Below are 22,082 nucleotides of genomic sequence, written 5' to 3' on the forward strand. Positions count from 1 at the left end.
GTGCTCTTTCAGAGTGTGAAGACTCAAGGACAGAAGTGCTATCACGTACCTTTTATTTCCAGCAGATGGCATCTGTGTGTTCGGCTGTTTCATGGCATCATCCTCGTTCTCCGGAGGAGGCACATGCCGTTGTCTGTTTCCATGTGGCCTTAAAAACACATTACCTCATAGAGCATGCCCCACACACAATGCATCTTCTTATATCTCTCTAGGGTTCTACAATCTCATGTGTTTCACGTGTTAGCAGGAAGAGGAACAAAGGATTGTGCTGACATTCCAAGTTAATTCAAATTAGATTTGCCTCAAGTATGATCTGCTAGTTAACAAAAGGTATTAAGAGTTTATTTTCAAATTTGTTTGTTGTTGTTTGAGTGGACAAGAATATACTAGGAAAATACTCTATAATGCGACAACCTCCATCCCTAATACTCTTTGTTTTAACTGAGATTATTGTAAGCTATTTCTATAACTTCTAGAATATTTTATTTCAATTTTACATTTAAATATTTAATTTTTACTTTTGTGTGTGTGTTTGTGTATGTATGTGTGTACCCTCATGTGTGCACACACAAGCCATGTCTTTGCCAATGCTGAGGAGGCCAGAAGAGGGTGTCAGATCCACTTAAATTAAAGTTGAGGAAGCAGCAAGTCATTCAACTTAGGTGCTGGGAACTGAACTCAGGTCCTCTGGAAGAGAAGCCAGTGCTCTTAACCTGTGAGCCACCACCCCAGTTATAGACAGACAGACAGACAGATAGACAGACAGAAATAGAGTTTTTTTTTTTTAAGTTAAGATAACACACTAAAACATTTTTAGCAATTGGCTAATATGGGAATTACAGGGCACCTTTTGCAGGCCATCCTACTCTGTCTCTGAAGTTTACAGGCAGAACTCAAAACAAAATTGGTTTTTTTATTAAGATGTATACATGCTGGGAATGATTTCACTATGCATAAAACAAAGGCTTTTAATATAAAAACTGGCACAGTAAACCCCATGACAGAATGCTACCAAAAGCCACAAAACATCATTTAAAACAGTCTGATGCAAAACAGACTTAAGAAGCCTTCATTTTACTATAAGTTCGTAAAGAACAAAAACAAAGTTTAGAGCTTATTTTCTTCTTTTAAAAAGCAGTCATTTAAAACAGTGGAAAATGTTTTCAACTTTTTTTTTTCCATTTGGCAAACACTGATTTGTTTTTTGAAGTATAATTTCTCGTGCCAGAGAAACCAGCATAACCTTTTACATAAACATTTATTAGCATTTTACATGTCATATTTCTTTATGTGCTGTTAAGAGATTATATTTTCCTTCCGAAGATGATGAAAAGAAGTATGGTTGAGAAAGTAATACGATATTTAACATAAGGTTGATGATCAGATTAGCAATACTGGCCATGCTCAGCTGTACAGGAAACGAGCCACACTCCCCAAAGAGCCTGCCTGTCACAGTTGCCACCTGTTCCCACAGCAGAACCGTGATTACAGATCTCTAGAAAATGCGCTCATATATTAATAACACTGTGACGCTGACATGAAAACAGGAATTGCTTCCATTTTTTACCCATATTTAAATTTTAAATTTACTTCAATTTAACTTTTTTTTAAAGCTAGCTTTATTTAAACTGAAGTGTACATGCTCAGCTCTCTTTTAAACTAGCACATCAATCTAGCGACATCCCTATTTCTACCAATTAAAGCAAAGGTAAATACAAACACAAATTCCAGTTTTTAATTAACAAGACCCTTCATTCATCAATATAATATACATGGTGCAGAAAATCTAATGCATCTGCTTGAACATGCCTACACTTAGAAAAGACTGCTTACATAGGTAGCTCTTGGATGTCACCTGACAACATAGGATTTTAGGAGGTTCCCCTCAGTCTAGGAACTAATTAATGAGTGCATCACTATACTGTTTTTTACAGACAATATAGGCTATGAACACTTACTTTCTTATAAGGAGCCTGAATGTTAGCTTATGCTAGGAAAGGGCATACATATAAGATCCCTCAAGAAAATCTTTAGCACCAAGCTCCAATTCAGCACTGCAGGAATTGTATCTTCTGTGTCTCTTCACTGATGTTCCAAAAGAAAGCATTTGCTTGCCTCTACTGCCGTCCAGTGCCCCTTCCCCTGTGCTGCTCTGCCTTTCTGTCCTACAGCTACAGTAATCGCTGCTGTCAGCTGGGTACAGTGGCTCAGGAACGGTCTTAGGGACCTAACATGACACACAAAAGTAAACTCACTGGTATGGTTAGGAGGTATCTACTTCAGTAAAAATATATTTAATAGTTATACAGAGAAAAATAAACTTAACATTTTTAAAGCATACCTTTGTGACCCAGAATTAAAAGACAATAAAAACAGATTTTTTTCTAATATTAACCAAAGAACTATAGCTTTCTGTATTTTCAGCTAACTTGTCTAAAAACAATATTTGAATTTATAATCTTAATATGCTTACGATTGTAATAGCTAGAGCCAAGTACCCACACAAAAACAGAGTGCATGTTTTCTTCACAATGCATACAGATCATAACAGCAAGCACTATATTCCCAAAAAGTTATTTTGAACCATATTAAACTTAGAAAATTTAACAAATTATTTATGTTTAAAATCAAGGATGTTGCTAATAAGTAAAACTACAAAACTTTCCCGGGAACAGTCCATACAAAAAAACATTCTCAAGTATACTTCCAATAAAAAAAACAAAGCTCATTCACAAGACTGTAAAAGTCACCTATCACTTATAACAATAATAAAATAAATACTACAGAAATAATTAAGAGCAGGGGTGAGGCTTTACACACTTTACTAAGAAGAACTACAAAATCATAAGGCATCCTGTTCAAGTTTGTGAGTTGCTATATAGAAAGACGAAATAGAAAGACCAAAACTAAGTTACTAATATAAGACCTTAAAATAACAAAACAAAAAAAGCTTCAGATAGAAAGCCATGAAACTAAATTATAGTTTACAATCTTAGCCAACTTTTTATTCCTAATAAATCTGAGACTGAGAATTCAATAGCCATATTGAACCCATACACTTCACCTTTTGCAGGAGTGGGTTTGAAACCCAGGGCCTTGAAAATACTGGGTATGCTGGATGGAGAGGATGTACACCTGTAACCCCAGCACTCAGGAGGCACAGGCAGGCAGATCTCTGTGAGTTCGAGGCCAGCCTGGTCTACAGAGCTAGTTCCAAGACAGCCAAGTCTACACAGAGAAACCCTATTGAAAATCCCAAAAAGAAAATATCAGTAAGCTATATCATAGCCACCTGATTCTGTTTAAAAACAAAACAAAAAACTTTATAGAATTTATTTCATTTACAAACTTTCCTGTCATTTAAGAAGTTTACCTGCCCGGCAGTGGTGGCGCACGCCTCCCAGCACTCGGGAGGCAGAGGCAGGCAGATCTCTGTAAATTCAAGTATAGCCTGGTCTACAAAGCGAGTCCAGGACAGCCAGGACTACAAGAGAAACCCTGTCTCTCAAAAAAAAAGTTTACTTTAATAAAATTTCATCTTATTTCTCCAGTTTACAATTAGCATTTTTATGGTGGTTTAACGGGTGTTCTTGGGGCCAGCAGGAGATGGTGATGCTCAGCGGTGGCTTACTGTTGCTGTCTCTCAGCCTCTCAGGCTGAGCTGCCCCAGGATGCTTCCCAGCAGCAGTGCACTGACGTCCAAGACTACTCAGACCCGTGCCTGAGAAGCTTTCTGGTTAGTAATGACATCAGAGAAAACCGTCCTTATTACGGAAAAGTGATCTGTACAAAGGGCTAAACCTGTCTAAGGTATTACATACACAGGCTCACACACCACACCTTAATCTATCAGTATTGTGCTTAATATTCAGAGACAGGAGTTAACTCATTAAAATAGAAATAACATATAATTTGACTTACATTTTGAAGAAATAAAGTGCTTAGACCCAAACTCATTTTGTCAAAAAGAAATTGCCTGCATAAAAGAAAATATTTGCTTCCTCTAATATACAATTCAAAATGTGGTTCAGAGACTGAAATAACTGCAAAATTTCATCATCCTACTCCCAAAAGAAAAGGGAGAAATGTTAAGAGAAAAGCTCTCTCCCCTCCTCTCTCTCCGCTTGAACACCTGCTGCTCTTACAATGGGCTGCCAGAACCTAAGTCAGGCGCTTACAAGGAGGGGAACCCAACACCCTCTTCTGGTCTCCAAAGGGATATCCACATCACGTGCACACATATAAATAAAAATAAATCTATTTTAAAAATCATAATGCCCAAAGGAAAAAAGTTCACACCAGAAGCCATGTTTACGCTAAAAATTAATATATGTTAATGCTTTTTAAAGAATTGGGAGTCTTCAAAAGAAAATTGTTTAAAAGCACAGATATTTTCAACTAGCTTCAATATGAATGAATAGCTCCTACATAATAATACTTGTTCCTTTTTTCCGTAAGATAACCTACTTCAGAATTGAATCTGCAATGTTTAGACTTACAAAGAACAAATTATAAAAATAAAATACCAGGATTGGGGGGGTGTCCCACCTTTAATCCCAGCACCTAAGAGGCAGAGGCAGATAGATCTCTATGAATTCAAAACCAGCCTAGTCTACAGACCAGGACAAGCCAGCACTACACAGGGAAACTCTGTCTCAAAAACAATAAAATAGAACATAAAATAAAATGAAATAAAATAAAGTATAAAATGAAATGAAATAAATAAAATACCACCTGTAACTTCTACACACTGATATAGCACACATAATTTCTCTCTCTCTCTCTCTCTCTCTCTCTCTCTCTCTCTCTCTCTCTCTCTCTCTCTCTCTCTCCCTCCCTCCCTCCCTCCCTCTCTTTGAGACAGGGCTGCTCTGTGTAGACTAAGCTGAGGCAAAAAGACAGTCATGAGTTAAGAGGGCAGCCTGAGCTATAGTGTGCAAGTTAACACGCATCCATGCAGGTGAATCATGTGGCTTGCTACTAAGCTATGCAAGTTTCCATGCATCCATGTACATGAGTGGTGTACCTTGCTACTGAGTTCTGCTTCCGGGGCCTTCTGAGATGCTACCTGCAAGCCAACATTGCCCATCATTTCCAGTTCTTTTCCAATTTGTGTAGCTAATAAATATTTCCTATCCTCAACTTTATCTTTAGTGTGAAGGCAAAAATCTGTTAAAATAGGGGTGGAGAGATGGCACGGCGATCCAGAGCACATACTGCTCTCGCGGAAGATCCTGGCTCTGTTTCAGAACCATATCAAATGGCTAACAATGGCCTGAAACACCAGTTCCAGGGAATCTGAAACCCTCTGGCCTCCATAAAAGTGCATGTACATTGTACACAATAGGCTTAGGCAGGGATGCATTTTCAATCAATCATTTTGAAAATTGCTAAAATGACCTTTCTGAAGAAGAATTGCAGGCACTAAGTGAGAAGCCAACAGCAGTGGATGACTTGTAGCTAGGCTTCTCATTCTGTCTTACATAATAAATCATGCTACACTAAATAGGCACTTAATCTACATGGCTTATACAGACTCCAGCTTCAGAGGAAATGTTATTTCACAATTTTACTGAATGTCTATTAACTATAAATGTGCAAATAACAAGATTTAAATAGAATGGAAATGCTAATAACCACATTAATACAGGGAAAAATCACCAAACAACATTTCCAATACTGAAAACGTCTTTGACTAGTTAATATTAGAGTTAAACATTATAAGATGGCATATTAACTTCTACTGCTCAGTTAATAAATAAAAGACTAGCATGAGCTACAGTTTAAGAATCTATAATTCAAAGAATCATAAAAAACACTATTCAATTTCAAAGAACTCGTAAACATCAATTGTACTTATTATTATGTACACATAAAAGATGCACACAAACACAATACAAATCATTAGTCACAGTGAGAGCCCACTTTGTTAATTATTTAGAACACTGGTATGTTCATGGTTTGACTTTAGGAAAATAGCATTTCCTGAAGAGTTTTCACTGCCTCATCTTTAAGAAAAAAATATATCACCTGGGCACTCCCAGTGTAATCCCAGCACTCAGGAGGCAGCGGCAGGAGGATCACTGTGAGTTTGAGGCCAGCCTGGTCTACAAAGTGAGTCCAGGACAGCCAAGGCTACACAGAGAAACCCTGTGTAAAACCAAAAAAAAAAAAGTATTAATACACACACACACACACACACACACACACACACACACACACACACACCCCATTCATTATGCATCAGGTATGTGAAGGTATAAGATAAATTTAAAGAAAGTAATACCAAAATTATAAAAAATAAAAAATAAAGCATCACTATAAAAGTAGAATTGAGGGGGCTGGAGAGGGGGCTCAGAGGTTAAGAGCACTGGCTGTTCTTCCAAAGATTCTGAGTTCAATTCCCAGCACCCACACGGTGGCTCACAACCACCTACAATGAAATTCGATGCCCTCTGCTGTCTGATGCTCTCTTCTGCCATGCAGGCATGCCTGCAATAGAGTGCTTATGCACACATAAATAAATAAACCTTTTTTAAAAAAACTTGACTTTAAGAAATGAGGGAACAAAAAAAAAAAAAGTGAGGGAACAAGGAAATCTTAAAGATAACAAATTGGGTTATTTCTTTTACTAACAACTATACCCATTAAATATAAACTATAAAATGACTAATGTGAATTCTCTTTTCCAAAGAGAAGCCATAGATATAACCCCAATTATCATCAAGAAAGATGAGAAACAGCCTAACATATGGAGATATGACAGCTAATACATTAACAAAATGTAACACTGACTTCTAGTTTAATCAAAGTGTTCGGAATTGAGATCATAAGTAAAAACTCAACTTAAGTAAAATATTCTCAAAGCATGATTTAAGGGATTTGATGGAGAAAGGTCATTTCATCTATGAGGTACATGAGATAATAATGCAGTCCTCTAATGACTAGAATAGAACTAATTGATTTGTTGGTTCCTATGTGAAAAAAAAACATCAACTGGTATATAAGTTTCTTAAAATTCCAAACTTTAAAGTTATGTTTTCATTATACTCTGGAGCTAAATATCATAAAGAGGAAGTAAAAGTTCTAGAAAGCTCTCAGGTACAGAGAACACATCATCAAGATTCCAGGAGTGCCTGCAGTTACCAAATTGAGAAGTCTTTTAATTAAGATACTATAGGATTTGAAGCATTTTCTGAAATTCAAACAATTAGATTCAGCTCAAAGAAACTGAGTGCACAACCCACATCTCTAATTCTCTAGATATTAAATTTGACCTCAAATACCTGTTAATTCAGATACAGAATAAACAGACGACAGCTTTATACCACTATTAGTAATTAAAATACTGACAATGCAGCATTACTTCTTGAGAACATTTTCTAAAATACTAAAAAATTAAATATTTAGACTATTAAACAAAGCAGGACCCAACATTTACATGTAACTCTTCACGAAGTCCTTCATGTTAGCAGGTCCACGACAAGCACAGCCCTGTGACATTTCTATTTATAATGGCTAGGGAAATATATGTCAGGTTACATGTTAAGGCAAATGAAAGCAAAGGCCTATAGTTAGGAAATTCCAAACAATATCACAAAAGCAGTAGTTCAAAGGAAGGGAGAAACATTTGAAAATCTGATTGTGAAAAGTTATGGTTATCTCAATAACATCAAAGTCCAGTAAGTCTTTAGAACACATTGATAAAGATACTACTTAATATGTACAACATTAAATGTGCACACAGCATGTCATCTGTATTAAAATGTCCCTTTTACCCTATATATTAACATCTGAAACTGAGGTGGCTGTCAACCTAACTTTTAACTTACTACAGAGAGAAGCGGGGTTTCTCCGTCAGTCATCTGGGAAACTATGAGCCAAGACAACCTGAGTTCTTACCTTGGGTTTTCTTTGGATGCCACTGGCAACAGAAATCCAGACTGTGAATCTAAATCAATTGTTGCTTTAGAATTCAAATTCATATGCAAGATTTTAGTTCTTTTTTATTCCCCTGCTTGGTCATGGCTGAGACAAAGAATTCCCTATATGAAAATGTTTCCACTGACTTTCAGATTAAGGGTATACACTTTGCACTTTCTAGCTTTCCCTAGGCGTCCTCACTTTGAGTGTTTTCGATATCCTTCAGACACATAAAATACTGGTGCTTCACAAAACAGATAATATGAATGAATTAATCAAATACAGTAAATCAAGTAAAACTGCTTTCCCCTAATATAACTATAAAACTAACATCAACATTAAGTAAATAAAGAATAAAAATGGAGATGAACATACCTGTCATCTGTATACACTCTCAAAGGTCTTCTATCGAAATTACTTTCAAATCTAAACCGCTCGTCCATTTCTTCACTTATGTCAGGATCTCGGTCATCTCGATAGTATTGTCTGTCAAGCACACGGTCCTCATTAAATCTGCGAGCTCTTCTCTCTAGAACACCAGCCTTACTGGCAAAGCTTTGGTGTTTTGCACTAGAAATGCCTACTTCTTCATTTGTCTGTTTAAGAAGTCTTCTATTCCTTAGTTCAATTTCATCATCCAGCTGTCTATATCTGCCCTCCTCTCGCCGTCTCTGGTTTAGAAGCTCTTCGTAAGTAGGTCTCTCTGAATGTGTGTATGCAGTCTGTATTTGTGGAGGTAGATCTAATTTACTTGGACTAACAGGGTTTTTATGTCTTTGATTCTTAGACTGTTGAATTTAAAAAGAAAAAAGTTTAATGAGACATTATCATATAAAGGAATTAAAGTTGAGTTGTACTAAGTCTTTATTACATAAAAATAAAATAACTATCCTTAAAATACACTGATATATATCTCACCTTTGATATTTAATCAAAAAAGGCATTATAGTATATTTGTTGAGAAAAAAATACTTCCAAGAATTACTTTGCAATAAAATTGATTATATAGCAACAAACAAGCAATAGTAAAATGGTAAGTGGCATAGTAGACATATCTTAATATTTACATAGTACTACAAATTAAATTTTTCCTCAATAAATGTGGTAAGCTTTACCGTTGGTGGTGACACATGCCTTTAATCTTAGCACTTAGAAGGCATAAGGCAGGCAGGGGAATGACAACAACAAAGAAATGTAGTAAGCTTTGACTATAACAGCATTAACCACCCTTAAATTTTGGGGGAAAGTGTGTGTGTGTGTGTGTGTGTGTGTGTGTGTGTGTGTGTGTGTCTGTGTGTGTGTGTGTGTGTGTGTGTGTGTGTGTGTGTGTGTGTTACAAATTCCTTCCTCAGGAGGAGCACTAGAGAAGGGAATCGCAAAATACAGGTGCTATGAAGGGGAAATAAGAAAAACTTGGGGGAGACTTTAATTGAAGTGAGTAGAGGGAAGTCAGTTCAGAAGAAAAGGGATGAAAGAGGGAAAAATAACACTACGGATGTTTGAAAAGCCATAAGGAGTACTGGCTTAGTGGTTAAGAGCACTGGCAGATCTTCCAGAGGATCGAGGTTCAGTTCCCTGGATCCACATGGAAGCTCACAACTGTTAACCCTGGCCTCCAAAGGCAATGAAACCATGTGGTACACAGTCATAACATGTAGGCAAGACACCAAAAGACGTAAGGGAAAAATAAGTGAATCTTTTAAAAAAAAAAGCCATAGAGAATCATATTAAATTATATTTACCTAAAATTACATATATGTGTGTGCTAAATGAAGTTCTATCAGCCAGACATAGTGCCACATATCTTTAATCAAGACAGAGGCAGGCGGATCTCTGTGAGATGGAGGGCAGCCTGGTCTACAGAGAAAGCTCCAGAATAGCCAGGGCTACATAGTGAGACCCTGTCTCTGAGGAGGGAAAGAATCAAAGTACGCCACTTGGGCTGACAATGTCCCCCAAGAGCCATACATTATCTAACAAAAACCTCAGTACTAGGCATGAAATATTTTCTTTTGGACTGTTGTTTGGGAAGTCCAAGAGACTCCCCACATTACAGGCTATTCCTGTTGCCCTTGGTTGCCTGCCTGAGGTTGAGGTAAGAACCTCTTGAAGACACCATGCACTTTGGACTCAGAAGACTGGAGCTGGATGGAGCCTGAAAGCCTCCTCCCTGATGACCATTTCTCATAGTACCAAAACGTGCTACACGAGCTGCCCAGGGAGGGAAGTCCCAGTAAGTCCTTCTGTGCTGGACAGTTGGCACAAGCTTAAGTCATCAGAGAGAAAAAAATGCCCCTATAACATCAGGCTGTAGGCAAGCCTGTAGAGCATTTTCTTAACTAGTGATTGATGTGGGAGGGCCCAGCCCATTGTGGGTGGGGTCATCCCTGGTCCTGGGCTCTGTAAGAAAGCAAGTTGAGCAAGCCAATAAGCAGCACTCCTCAGTGACTTCTGCATCAGCTCCTGCCTCTGCTTAGGTTCCTGCCCTCCTTGAGCTCCTACTCTCACTGCACTTAAGGATGAACTGAGATTCTAAATATATATCCTACTCACAGATCAGGGTTTTACCTCACACCAAAGCAGATGGGGAGACCATGATAGAAAACCACAACTGGTCAAAACGCAGAGAACTGCTGATAGTTTTGCTGACAGCTCAGCCCCAGTGGCTATATCTAATACACAACTCCTACACCTAGAGCTCAGGGAACATCTTGCAAGAGAAGACAGCAAGATTATAAGAGCAAAGGACCAAGAAATCTGATGTGAGAAGGGAAACTAAACCCATGATACCTCAACAATCCAGCTGCCTAAATATGGCCTAAACAATGACATCACCAGCCGACATAGTAATGCAGACAGAGGAAATCTCAAAGGGTCCCACACCTAGACAAACAACTACAGACAACTGAGGGAGGGAGAATTACTCTTCTCCAAGAATGAGCCCCCTAATTGGTTATCCAACACCAAGGGGACAACCCTGCATCATATATATGCAAGGAACATTAAGTGGACTCAATGGATTTATATTTATATATTTATGCATCATACATATATGCAAAAATTAAAGAAAATAAGGCCATAAATGTGAAAGGAAACAGGGGAGCAACATGGGAGAAGAGAGGAGAAAGGAAATGTATTTTTAAATGATTTTTGAAAAATAAAATCTTCCTTCATCATTCAATTATTCTAGTCTTGATATATATTACATGAATACAACACACACACACATACACACACACTGACCATACATATATACATATATACATACATACATACATACATACATACATACATACATACATCACTTAAAATAAAAATAAAGTCAGAGATGGTGAAGCAAGCATGAAGCTCCCCCAAGCAGCCCCCTCATGCATGTGATATTAAAAATCACTTTATAAAAGTAAAGTAAAACATACCTCAATATTCTTTTCTACCTGTCTGACTTTTTCTATGGATTCTTCCTTACCCCTGAGAAAGTGATTGTAATCTCGGTTGCGTTCAAGTTTCAACCTTTCCTTTACAAAGAAATTGAAAGGCAAATATTAACTTCAACTTCAGGGGAGAAAGCCCTTACTATCAAATCAGAATCATAGCCCAAATCAGAGCTAGGAGCCTAAGTCAAGCTTTTCTAGTGATTTTAAGACAAGAAGGAACGGGAAGGACTGATGAACACTGCGGCTCCCAGTCTCTTGCCATGTGCGGATATACACAACCATGCTTTCTGACTCATGACACATAAAGTAGCTAACAGAATGGAACTACTTCAGTTGCAGAACAGCTTGGTTCTCCTTCCCCCAGCGCTGTACGGTGCGATAGGCCTCCTGTAATCCCTACAATACTTGACATTAACCACTTTACTCCCTAAGTTAAAGGTGGGCTCCTAAACACAAAATGATAAAAATTATATAGACATTAAAATACTACAATGGAACCGCTCTGTTGAAATGCAAATATATACTGCATTAGGACGGTAAATTCCAATATGTTTAACATCACCAAATGAACACAATCTAAAGGAATATTTAGAAATTAGGTCGGCTTTTTGTTTGTTTCCTTGTTTTCCGAGACAGCGTTTCCCTATACAGCCTTGACTGTCCTGGACTCTCTTTGTACACCAGGCTGGCCTCGAACTCAACAGACATTCGCCTGCCTCTGCCTCCCAAATGCTGGGATTAAAGGTGTGCGCCACTGCACCCCACTTGTCTGCTTTATGATAGCTGTCCATTTTGTCTCATATATTACTTAATATTGCTACCATGTCTTAAAAAAGTAAGGATTTTTATTAGTGGAGTGACGCAAACACAGACAACTCAGCAACACTGTCCTTTCACATCTACTCATGTCACTGATAACTGTATCACACAGCACAAATTTTGTGGCTCAAATATAAATGATAAAAAATAAACTGAATATTTAATTAAGTAAATAAAATAAAAGAATATGCTTAAAATAATGTACATTACACCATTAATCTTTAAATTTTTCAAATGACTCAACTAGAAATTCTACAGACTTTTAAAACAATTATATTCAAGTAGAAAGAAATGATATATTTAGAAATATATTCTCTCATATTTTGAAGCCTCAGGAAACTATATCCTATACACCTACCTTGGCAGATAACCGTTCATCAATAGGAAGAGAAACTCCTAGAGTAGATGGGTCTGTTTCACCAGTAGATAGAAAATTTTTCTGTATATATGCACATTAAAAATATATGTTAGCTACTTGATTTTGTTTGAAAACTTTACATTCTATAATCTAAACCACTACATAGTACACAGCAGGGGGATGGAAGGGAGATGAAGTTAGAGAGTGCAAATCTAGAAATAAGTCACTGCTTCTTTTTTGGTTGTTTTGTTTTGTTTTGTTTTGTTTTTGTTTGTGTAGACAGGGTTTCTCTGTGTGTAGCCCTGGCTGTTCTGGATTTACTTTGTAGAATAGGCTGGCCTCGAACTCACAAAGATCCATCTGCCTCTGCCTCCCTGAGTGCTGGGACTACAGGCGTGTGCCACTGCACTCCACTGTCACTTAGCTTCTTTGCTTCAGTTTCTTTACTTATAAAATGGGCAATATCATCTAAAACACTATATCATAAGAATTGGTCAAGTCAGTATCTGTTGGTCTATCAGGTTTATTGGATTCATAAAGTCATTGAACAATTATTGACCATTTAATGCTCTCCAGTTACTAATGTGAAATGTCAAGGAGACCATGATAAGCTTATGTTCCCTCTAATCACTCAGTAACAAAGCAAACAAACAACTGCAATACAGTGCACTATGTGCTTACATGTTCTCATATATAGAATGTCTGAGAACAAACGGACTATATGGAAAATATACATGTGTGTGTGTGTGTGTGTGTGTGTGTGTGTATAATTAAATCAAGCCTTAATAAAATTTCAATAAATTTAAAGTTACAAAAACTAATTTCAAAATTGAATATGGAACTCCAATATGCTTCTCTAGCAAAAGAAAACAGTAAGACAAAGGACTGATTGGATCCCAACATTGCTCACCACCATGTTGAAGTACACTATAAACCTAATCATTTCAAAAATTAGAAATGAACAACAAAAACAGAAAATCCCAAACCTCAAATGACAGCTGTAATTCCACAATAGAGCAGAATGCCCCCACCCCTACTCCACCGGCACCCCTAACATGTGCCCCCACCCCTACTCCACCGGCACCCCGACATGTGCCACCTTATCTGGCCACAAGAACTTGAATGTTATCTGTTCAGTGACTACTCAGTGACTATTATAGCCCTTTCATACATACTACTATAGGACATAGGACCTAAGTGCTATAATCAAAAATTACTAGATAAATAAAAAGAGCAGGCTACAGAGAGTGTAAGCATCTGCAGCATAAGAATGAAAAACTGGTAATCCTGAGCTGCTTTTTTGGATAAGTTCTAAGATGTCCTTAGTATATAACAGATGGGTATTACTTCAAAGTGAAAACACCAAATAGACAGCCAGATAGAAAAGATTAAGGTCAAGAAACATCTATGAACAAATGAAATTAATTTACTGACTCAATTTAAAAACTGTTCTGTCTACTCAGAAAGAACACTAAGCATCTTTTATTTCAAAAACTAATGGGGAGAAGGTAGTATTTGTTACTTAGTGGCTCAACCTAGCAATGGTTAAATTGATCTTTTTGCATTGTTTTGTTTGTTTGTTTGTTTGTTTGTTTAGACAGATTTCTCTGGGTAGCCCTGGCTGCCCTGGAATTCCCTCTGTACACCAGGCTGGCCTCTGCATGCCAAGTGCTGAGTTAAAGTTGTGTGCCACCAATGCAGGCTCATTGTTTGATTTGGTTTGGTTTGGTTTTTCAAGACAGGGTTTCTATGTGTTAGTTAGTAGCAGCCAAAGCTGTCCTAGACTCACTTTGTAGACCAGGCTGGCCTTGAACTCACAGCGATCCACCTGCCTCTGCTTCAGGAGTTCTGGGATTAAAGGAGAGCACCACCACACCTGGCTAATTGTTTTGTTTTTGAGACAAAGTTTCCTTCTGTAGTTCAGGCTGACCTCAAACCTGCAGTAATCCTCAATCTCAGGTTTCCTAGTGCTAAGATTACAAGTGTGTACAACCATGCCTGATGTTGTTCTTTCATTCTTTCCTTTCTCTCTTCCCCTCCCTATTTCCTTTGTCTGTATTATTTTTTGCAGGGTTTCATGCAGCTGAAGTTAGCCTCAATGTTGCTATGGATCTAAGGTTAGCTTCGAATTACTGATCCTTCTACCTCCACCTCCTGAGTACTGGGTTACAGTCCTGCACCACTGTGCTTAGCTTCTTTATTATTACTTTCCATGCAACTTATAAGTCTGGAAGCTACAAGAGACCCAAGAGCAGACTTGGAAATCATAGCTACCCCAAGCACCAAAGAAACCATACCTTCTTCTCCATATCCTGTGTAATTTTATTGCTTTCAACTCCTACCTCCTCAGACATCATCCAAATTTGGACTTTAAGTAGGAGCTGGGGTAAAGTGTCAACCCTTTAACGGCAGGAGGATCTCTGTGAGTTCGAGGCTAGCCTGGTCTACAGAGCAAGTTCCAGGACAGCCAAGGCTATACAGAGAAACCATGTCTGGGAAAAAAAAAAAAAAACTAGAGAAAGGCATAGAATGAGAGTACCACTACTTTACCACTGTACCTTAATAATCCACCACAAAACCAGCTCCTCCAGGGCAATGTAAAGATGTGTGCTCCCTTCATCACTTTCCTTTTCTCTCTTTTCATGCCTGCTCATGACTATCCAGCTTGACATGATTGCTGTGATGCCAGCTTGGTGAGCATCTCAAGCAGAGTGTTCTGTCAGCCACCACCCAGACTGTTTTTCATTCTGTGGTAGTAGGGCTTGAACCCCGAACCTACAGCTCTAGCCCCCAGGTTGCTTTTTTTTTTAACTGATATTGGGCATGGCAGCTATTTTTGAGAAAGGCTGGTTAGCCACAGTCCACCTTTGGCTGGCCCAGAGAGAAAGCCTTTCCTTCTGTCTAATAGAACATATTTTGCATAATCTTAGATCCGCTTTTCATTCTTCAACCTTTCAGTACCTTATACCTTTTGTATTCAAGTCTCACAAGCTGAAACCATGTTCTTATGAGACATACCCAGCACCCCCATCATCCTTTTCCTAATCTTACACTTACGAATAAGAAGGGGCAGAGAGAGAAGCTGTGAGGTACAGGCCTAGGAAGCCAAGCTAGAGCAGGAGAGGTGTGACACGCTAAGGAATTGGAACTTTTATTCAGATCTTAGTGTGGAGACACCCAAATATTTAAGTGTAATTAGTACAGGTTCTGTTAAGATGTAACCGAGTCTCTAACAAGTACAGTTACTTCTTCGTGGACACTCACCACAGCCCATCACATGGACTGCCTTTCAACAACACAGTCCTATCTACCTACATCATTATGTCTTGACCCTCTCTAACGGCTGTCATCCAGCTGTCAAGCTGGCAAATGTCTCATTCAAATGAACCAAAAGCCTCTGGTGGACGCCTTCCTTCAGTCTATGTTCTCCATTGGAAAAGCTTTCTCTCCTGTATTTTGCCTTTTGAATACCCAAATTCTACCTACTCTGTGATGCCTTCAAAATGACACCTCCCACTAACCAATGGATATCTTTCAGTAGTTAACATTTTTTTAATCTTGATGAAATATTATTCCATAGCTAAATCTTAAACCTCTTAAAGACAGGATCTATACTATATTAAAACTACTGGTGGTTTTTGGTTTTTTGTTTTTGGTTTTTGGTTTTGTTTTTTGTTTTGTTTTGTTTATTGCACTAACCAAGGACAATACAATAGTAAACATTAAACCCCTACTCTGATCTACCCAATGGACAGGACATTCTCCACAGTTATGTGAAGAGCAGGGACTGACTTTGACATGAACTCTGGTGCTCCATATTTGACCACCTCCCCTTGGTGGGGAGGCCTGAGGGCACTCAAAGAAAAAATAAACAGGCTACCAAGATGAGACTTGATAGCCTATGACCATATAGTGGGGGAGGAGGTCCCCCTCAGTCATAGACCTAGAGGAGGGGAATAGGGTGAAAGCAGGAGGGAGGGAGGAATGGGAGGATACAAGTGATGGGATAACAATTGAGTTGTGATCTAAATAAATTAATAAAAAAAATTTAAACTACTGGTGTTTTTTAAACATCAGTTGAGTGATCAAAGAATACACAGAATTATATTTTTAAGATGTATTTATTTATATCTATCAGTGTTCTGTCTTCCTGTACATCTGGATGACAGAAGAGGGCATCAGATCCTATTACAGATGGTTGTGAGCCACCACGTGGTTGCTGGGAATTGAACTCAGGACCTGTGAAGAACCACCCGTGCTCTTAACCACTGAGCCACGTCTCCAGCCTTGTGGGATTATTTTCAAATAGTTTGTAACTATTAACTGGTGCTCTGTTTTCTAACATAAATTAACAAATGTGATCAGCTTGACTTGGTACAAAAATATCCAGTAATTCAAATCATGACAATACATAGTTCAAAACATTTTTAAGTATCCTGACTATTATCTTGTGACCAATAAAAATTGTGGAACAAAAATTGACAAGCTAAAAGCAAGCACACAACAGTTTCAGAATATTTATAAACAAAGCAACAAAGGGGTTAGGGATTTAATTCAGTGGTAGAGTGCTTGCCTAGCAAGCACAAGGCCCTGGGTTCAGTCCTCAGCTCTGAAAAAGAAAGAAAGAAAGAAAGAAAGAAAGAAAGAAAGAAAGAAAGAAAGAAAGAAAGAAAGAAAGAAAAGAAAGCAACAAAAACAAATGCAAAGCAGAAATCAAAGCAATGACTAGACCAATAAAAAACTACAATGTGTGATAGTCATCTTGGCAAAAGCAAAGACACAGAAAGGTGTCATTCAAAAGCTTCAGAACTCAAATGAAGCTGTTTTCTACTTGATTTGAGTCACGTAAGAGCAAATGATTATAAGCTATTACACCTTTTTAAAAAGGAACTAAAAGAGAACATTGTGCAGGCAACCCTACCTTTCTTTTTGCTTGTGTAATGCCCTAAAGTCAAGAGAAACAAACTGTTGATAAAATGTCCTCAGTAACAATCTGTTCTTTCCAATTACAAGTCAATTCGAGACAATTTGGGACAAGTATTTAGAACACAAAGGAGACACCAAGAGTATTGTGGGTGACTAGACACATGACTGCTTCAAATTTTTTCATAACATAAAAAGGAAACCACATTGCAAACTTACAATAAACCAATAATTTAACAATTAGATAATTTGATAATTGCAAAAAAGTTCCACTAGATACAATATTAAATAATAAAGCAAGACTGTCAGTGAGTGTTAACATCTGAATATGACATGGCCCAGAGGCTCCTGCTGTAGGCTAACCTTCAGCTACGGGAACACTCTGGTAAGCCCAGCCTTGCTGGAGCAAACAGGTCACTTGGTCCCAGATCCTTCCTGTCTAGCCATGGCTTCCTGCCCGCCATGATATGTGGACTTTGCTCTGCTGCACATCCTACCACAGGCCCACAGCAACGGAGTCAGCTGACCACAGACTGAACCTCTAAAATCCTTTCTCTTACACTGCTTCCCTCAGATACTTTGTCACAGTGATGAAAAACCATGACTGAACATAGCCGCTAGTACACCTGTTAACAAGATATTTACTAACTTATTAAATAGAAAGTTTAGTAACTAAAACTTTTCCGTGTAATTTGTAGGGAATAGTGAATATGCTCCTTCAGACAAGAACAGCTTTACAGATAACAACCATTGCTAACAGTAGGCAATCTCATTGCATATTAAAACCCATTTTCCTAGTAAAAACTCCTCCTGTGATGGAGACTAAAGCCAGGGCCTTGATGAACTGCAAAAATCCAGGAAGAGTACATTATTCCACATTACAAATTTTCACATTTTTTTCCACCAGGAGTTAATTAATGTTGACCATAATAGTTGGCCAGATAGCACATATGATCAACACTTTCCAAAAGTAAATTTTAGGGATGAATTCAGGCAGACAGAACACAGCTCATTAACAGGACAACTTGCCTGAGTGAGATAGCGTCTGTAATCTTGCCTCAGTTCTTCTTTTAACTTATGCTTCTTCCGTTCATAGTCTTCTCCAAGGGGTAAACTTAATCCATAATCAATTCCTGAAAAAGAAAACAGCTTAGGTTGTAGATCCGATTTCAAAGCAACTTCAAAAAGGTTCCCTCCCTGCTGTAACAAAGCACAGAAGGACTGGAATCAGGCTTCCTATTGTGAACACAGATGCAGCGTAAATATCATTCCACTGTGAGCCCAGGCATCCTGCCCTGTGCCCAGAACACTGCTCCTTAGGTCTCCTTCAGAGAGTCTTCTACGTGCAAATATTAAAATAATTTCAGCTTACTATATATGCAAGGATATTTATAAGTGTATTATCATTTTCCTCCCTGTTTAGACAAATCATCATTTAGCACCTGGCTTTAATTCTCTTCACTGGTTTTTATTGTTGTTGCTGTTGTTTAAAGACTGGCCTGAACCTCTTGTAGGACAGGCTGGCCTTGAACTTCTGACTCTCCTGCCTCCATCGCCCAAGTCCTGAGATGGCCCACTTTATATGATGCTAAGGGTACAGAACACAGGGATTTGTGCATGCTAGGCAAGGCAAGCGCTCTGCCAACAGAGCTACATCACCAACCCAGATATCTTGTTTTCTAGCAGACAGCAAAATTAAACCAAGAAATTTAATTACATTTGTTTCCCTTAATTTTACTTTAACTTCAACAAAAACAAATATATTTTCTTATATTTGCTTTTTTAGACTGCTAATAATAATAACAATATTCTTTTTTAGCAAACAACAGTATTCTTACAAATGCTTATTACGGTCAAAAGTTACTGAGATGACAATCCCAAAAATCCCATCCATCAACTCTGACTTCATTTAACAGCTTATATGTGTGACAAAATATGCAAAATATAATGTTTATAAAAAACAAAAATACAATGCAAGGCGTGGTGGTAAATGACTTTAATCCCAGCACTCAGGAAGTAGAGGCAGGTGTGTCTTTGTGAGTTTGAGGCTAGCCTGATCTACAAAGTGAGATCCAAGACAGTCAGGGCTAGATTGTAAAACTCTGTATCAACAACAAATAAAATTTGCCATTTTATTTTCTCATTTTTATTTCTTAAGACAAGGTTCCACAGAGCCTTGGCTGGCATTAACTCTATGTAGAAAACGAGTGGCCTGAACTCCTGACGCTGCTGTCTCCACTAAGTGTTGCCTTACAGGACTGCACCACAATGCTAGCTTGAAATTTGCCACTTTAAATATCTTTTAAATCCTTTAAAATACAGTTCAGTGACATTACAAGGTATATTCACAATGTTTTACAGCCATTACTACTATCTGTTCATGCAAGTTCTACATAGACACTGTAAATGGATGTCAATTTTTAAAGAAAAATTCAATTCTGAGTGCTGTTTACTTATGGACAATTCAAATTTTTAAGTTTTATTTTGGGATCTTGACAACACTAATCACTGTACAACGTGTATTTAAAATTCATCACATCTGGGCCAGGAGACTGATGAGCAAGACTTGCCACCAAACCTGAGAGCCTGAGTTCAATTCCCCAGACTCACACCGAAGAAGGAGAAAACTAGCTCCCGCACAGGAACCATGGCATATGCACACACACTAAATAAGCAAACGTAATCTTTAAATCTTTAGGAAAAATAATCATTTCTAAGGCTGAAGATGTGACTCAATTGGCCAAGTATTTACCTAGCACACACAAAGCCCTAAGTTGGCTTCTTAGCACTGCATAAACAGTGCAGTGCTACAAACCTGTAGTCCTGAACTTGGGAGGGAGAGGCAGGAGGATCAGAAGTCTAAGATCATGCTTGGCTACAAAGCCTTTGAGGCCAGCCCAAGGCACATAAGACCCTGCCTAAGGTAAGTAAATTGTGAACAAGAAAATAAAAATTGTAACTTCTAAAAGAAAAGGTTTATACTCAAGTACAACAGAAGAAATAGTTAAATTTATAAATTGTCATGAAAATATTCATTTTTGTTTCATTCTTTAGAACTCAAGAAATCATGTGTCATCTGTTTCTGTTTGTTTTATATCACTGAACTCAGAAAAACCAAGAACATGTGTGTATAAATGGATGCCTACTGTGGGGTTTGTTTTTGCTTTTGTTGGTCCCTACCCCCTTGGTTTTTTCAAGACAGGGTTTCTCTGTGTAGCCGTGGCTGTCCTGGACTCACTTTGTAGACCAGGCTGGCCTCAAACTCACAGAGATCTGCCTGCCTCTGCCTCTGCCTCCTCAAGTGCTGGACTGCTGTTTTATAAAACACTAAATTTAACTTTACACTATAAACACTGTGAAATTCTCTTAAAAATTTGTGGCCTGCTGGGCGTGATGGCACTTGCCTTTAATCCTAGTACTTACAGGCAGATTTCTGTGAGTTTGAGGCCAGCCTGGTCTACAAAGTGTTCCAGGACAGCCAAGGCTACACAGAGAAACCCTGTCTCAAAACACCTAGATGTGTGTACGTTGTGTGTGTGTGTATGTACGTGTATATATGGCCTATTTAGTTGCTTGGTGATAAAGATTTTAACAGGCAGGGCATCTCAACACATGTTCCCCCAACTCACATAAAAGGCACCTAAAGCATTCCTTATGTCTTGACTTTGTACCATCCTGAAAGGGGACTCTTCCCTCCCAAAGAAATTTTTTTTAAATAATTTATTTTTATGCATATGAGCACTATCTGCATGGACACCTGCATGCCAGAAGACGACATCAGATCACATTACAGATGGTTGTGAGCCACCATGTGGTTGCTGGGAATTGAACTCAGGACCTCTCGAGGAGCAGAGAGTACTCTTAACCTCTTAGTCATCTCTCCAGCCCAAGTGTTACATTTTTAAATATAGAATTTAAGCCAAGAGAGGGGAATAGTAATAGGGTTTTTGTCTGTGTGTGTATACGTGTGTGGGTATGTGAGCTCACACAAATGCACATACATATGCCATAGGACATGCATGGCAGTCAGAGGCCAACTCTCAGGAGTCAATTTCTCTCCTGCTACACTGCTCATTCCAGGGATAACTCGCATCATTAGGCCTAGGCGCAAGCAATTCTTCTACCTGCTAAGGCACTACTGGCCTTACTTTTTTGTTGTGGTTAATTTTTACTTTTTTAATTAGCATACAAAATAATGGCTTCATTATGACATCTTCACATATACGCTCCATCTCATTCACACGGAAGTACGCATATGGAACTAAAGGACAAGATCAACAAATCTCATGCTGCACTCAACTTCAAACACCCAACATACAATTTATATACATGAAACACCAGTTACATGTCTGTGGCATGAGGTCACAATGGGCATTCTATGATGCCAAGGAGTAAATGACAACAGTGGGTGAAAGCCCAGCCTTCCCAGGCCGCAAACAAGCACCTGGCTGCTTTCTGAAAAGTCATATTCTTCTGGTGTCTCTCACTACAATTTTGAATTCTATTTGTAGGCCTCTCTGGAAGAACTTGAAGGAAAATATGAAACATGTTCATCTATAATTACTGACCCTATTAAGTGCAACTTTACTTAGAGTATTCCATCTTTACAAATCCAGCTACTCCAA

The 22,082-nt window shown here is 38.2% G+C and overlaps 1 protein-coding gene across 12 annotated transcripts in view; it reads right to left on the minus strand.

Annotated features, from left to right (window-relative positions):
• CSPP1 (centrosome and spindle pole associated protein 1) overlaps nt 1-22,082 on the minus strand; it is a 101,442-nt gene that overhangs the window by 54,472 nt on the left and 24,888 nt on the right. For 7 of the 12 annotated variants that reach the window (XM_084772912.1, XM_084772909.1, XM_084772913.1 and 4 more), the window contains 5 exons: nt 18,487-18,590; nt 12,535-12,615; nt 11,340-11,438; nt 8,299-8,711; nt 50-148 (listed from right to left, as the gene is read on the minus strand). In XM_084772912.1, coding sequence (XP_084629038.1) covers nt 50-148; nt 8,299-8,711; nt 11,340-11,438; nt 12,535-12,615; nt 18,487-18,590 — 796 coding nt within the window. The remainder of the gene's footprint in view (nt 1-49; nt 149-8,298; nt 8,712-11,339; nt 11,439-12,534; nt 12,616-18,486; nt 18,591-22,082) is intronic. The other 5 variants (XM_084772911.1, XM_084772916.1, XM_084772914.1 and 2 more) reach the window with 3 other exon arrangements.

Source organism: Acomys minous, assembly GCF_964271855.1.
Source record: "Acomys minous genome assembly, chromosome: 1".
Taxonomy (NCBI): domain Eukaryota; kingdom Metazoa; phylum Chordata; class Mammalia; order Rodentia; family Muridae; genus Acomys; species Acomys minous.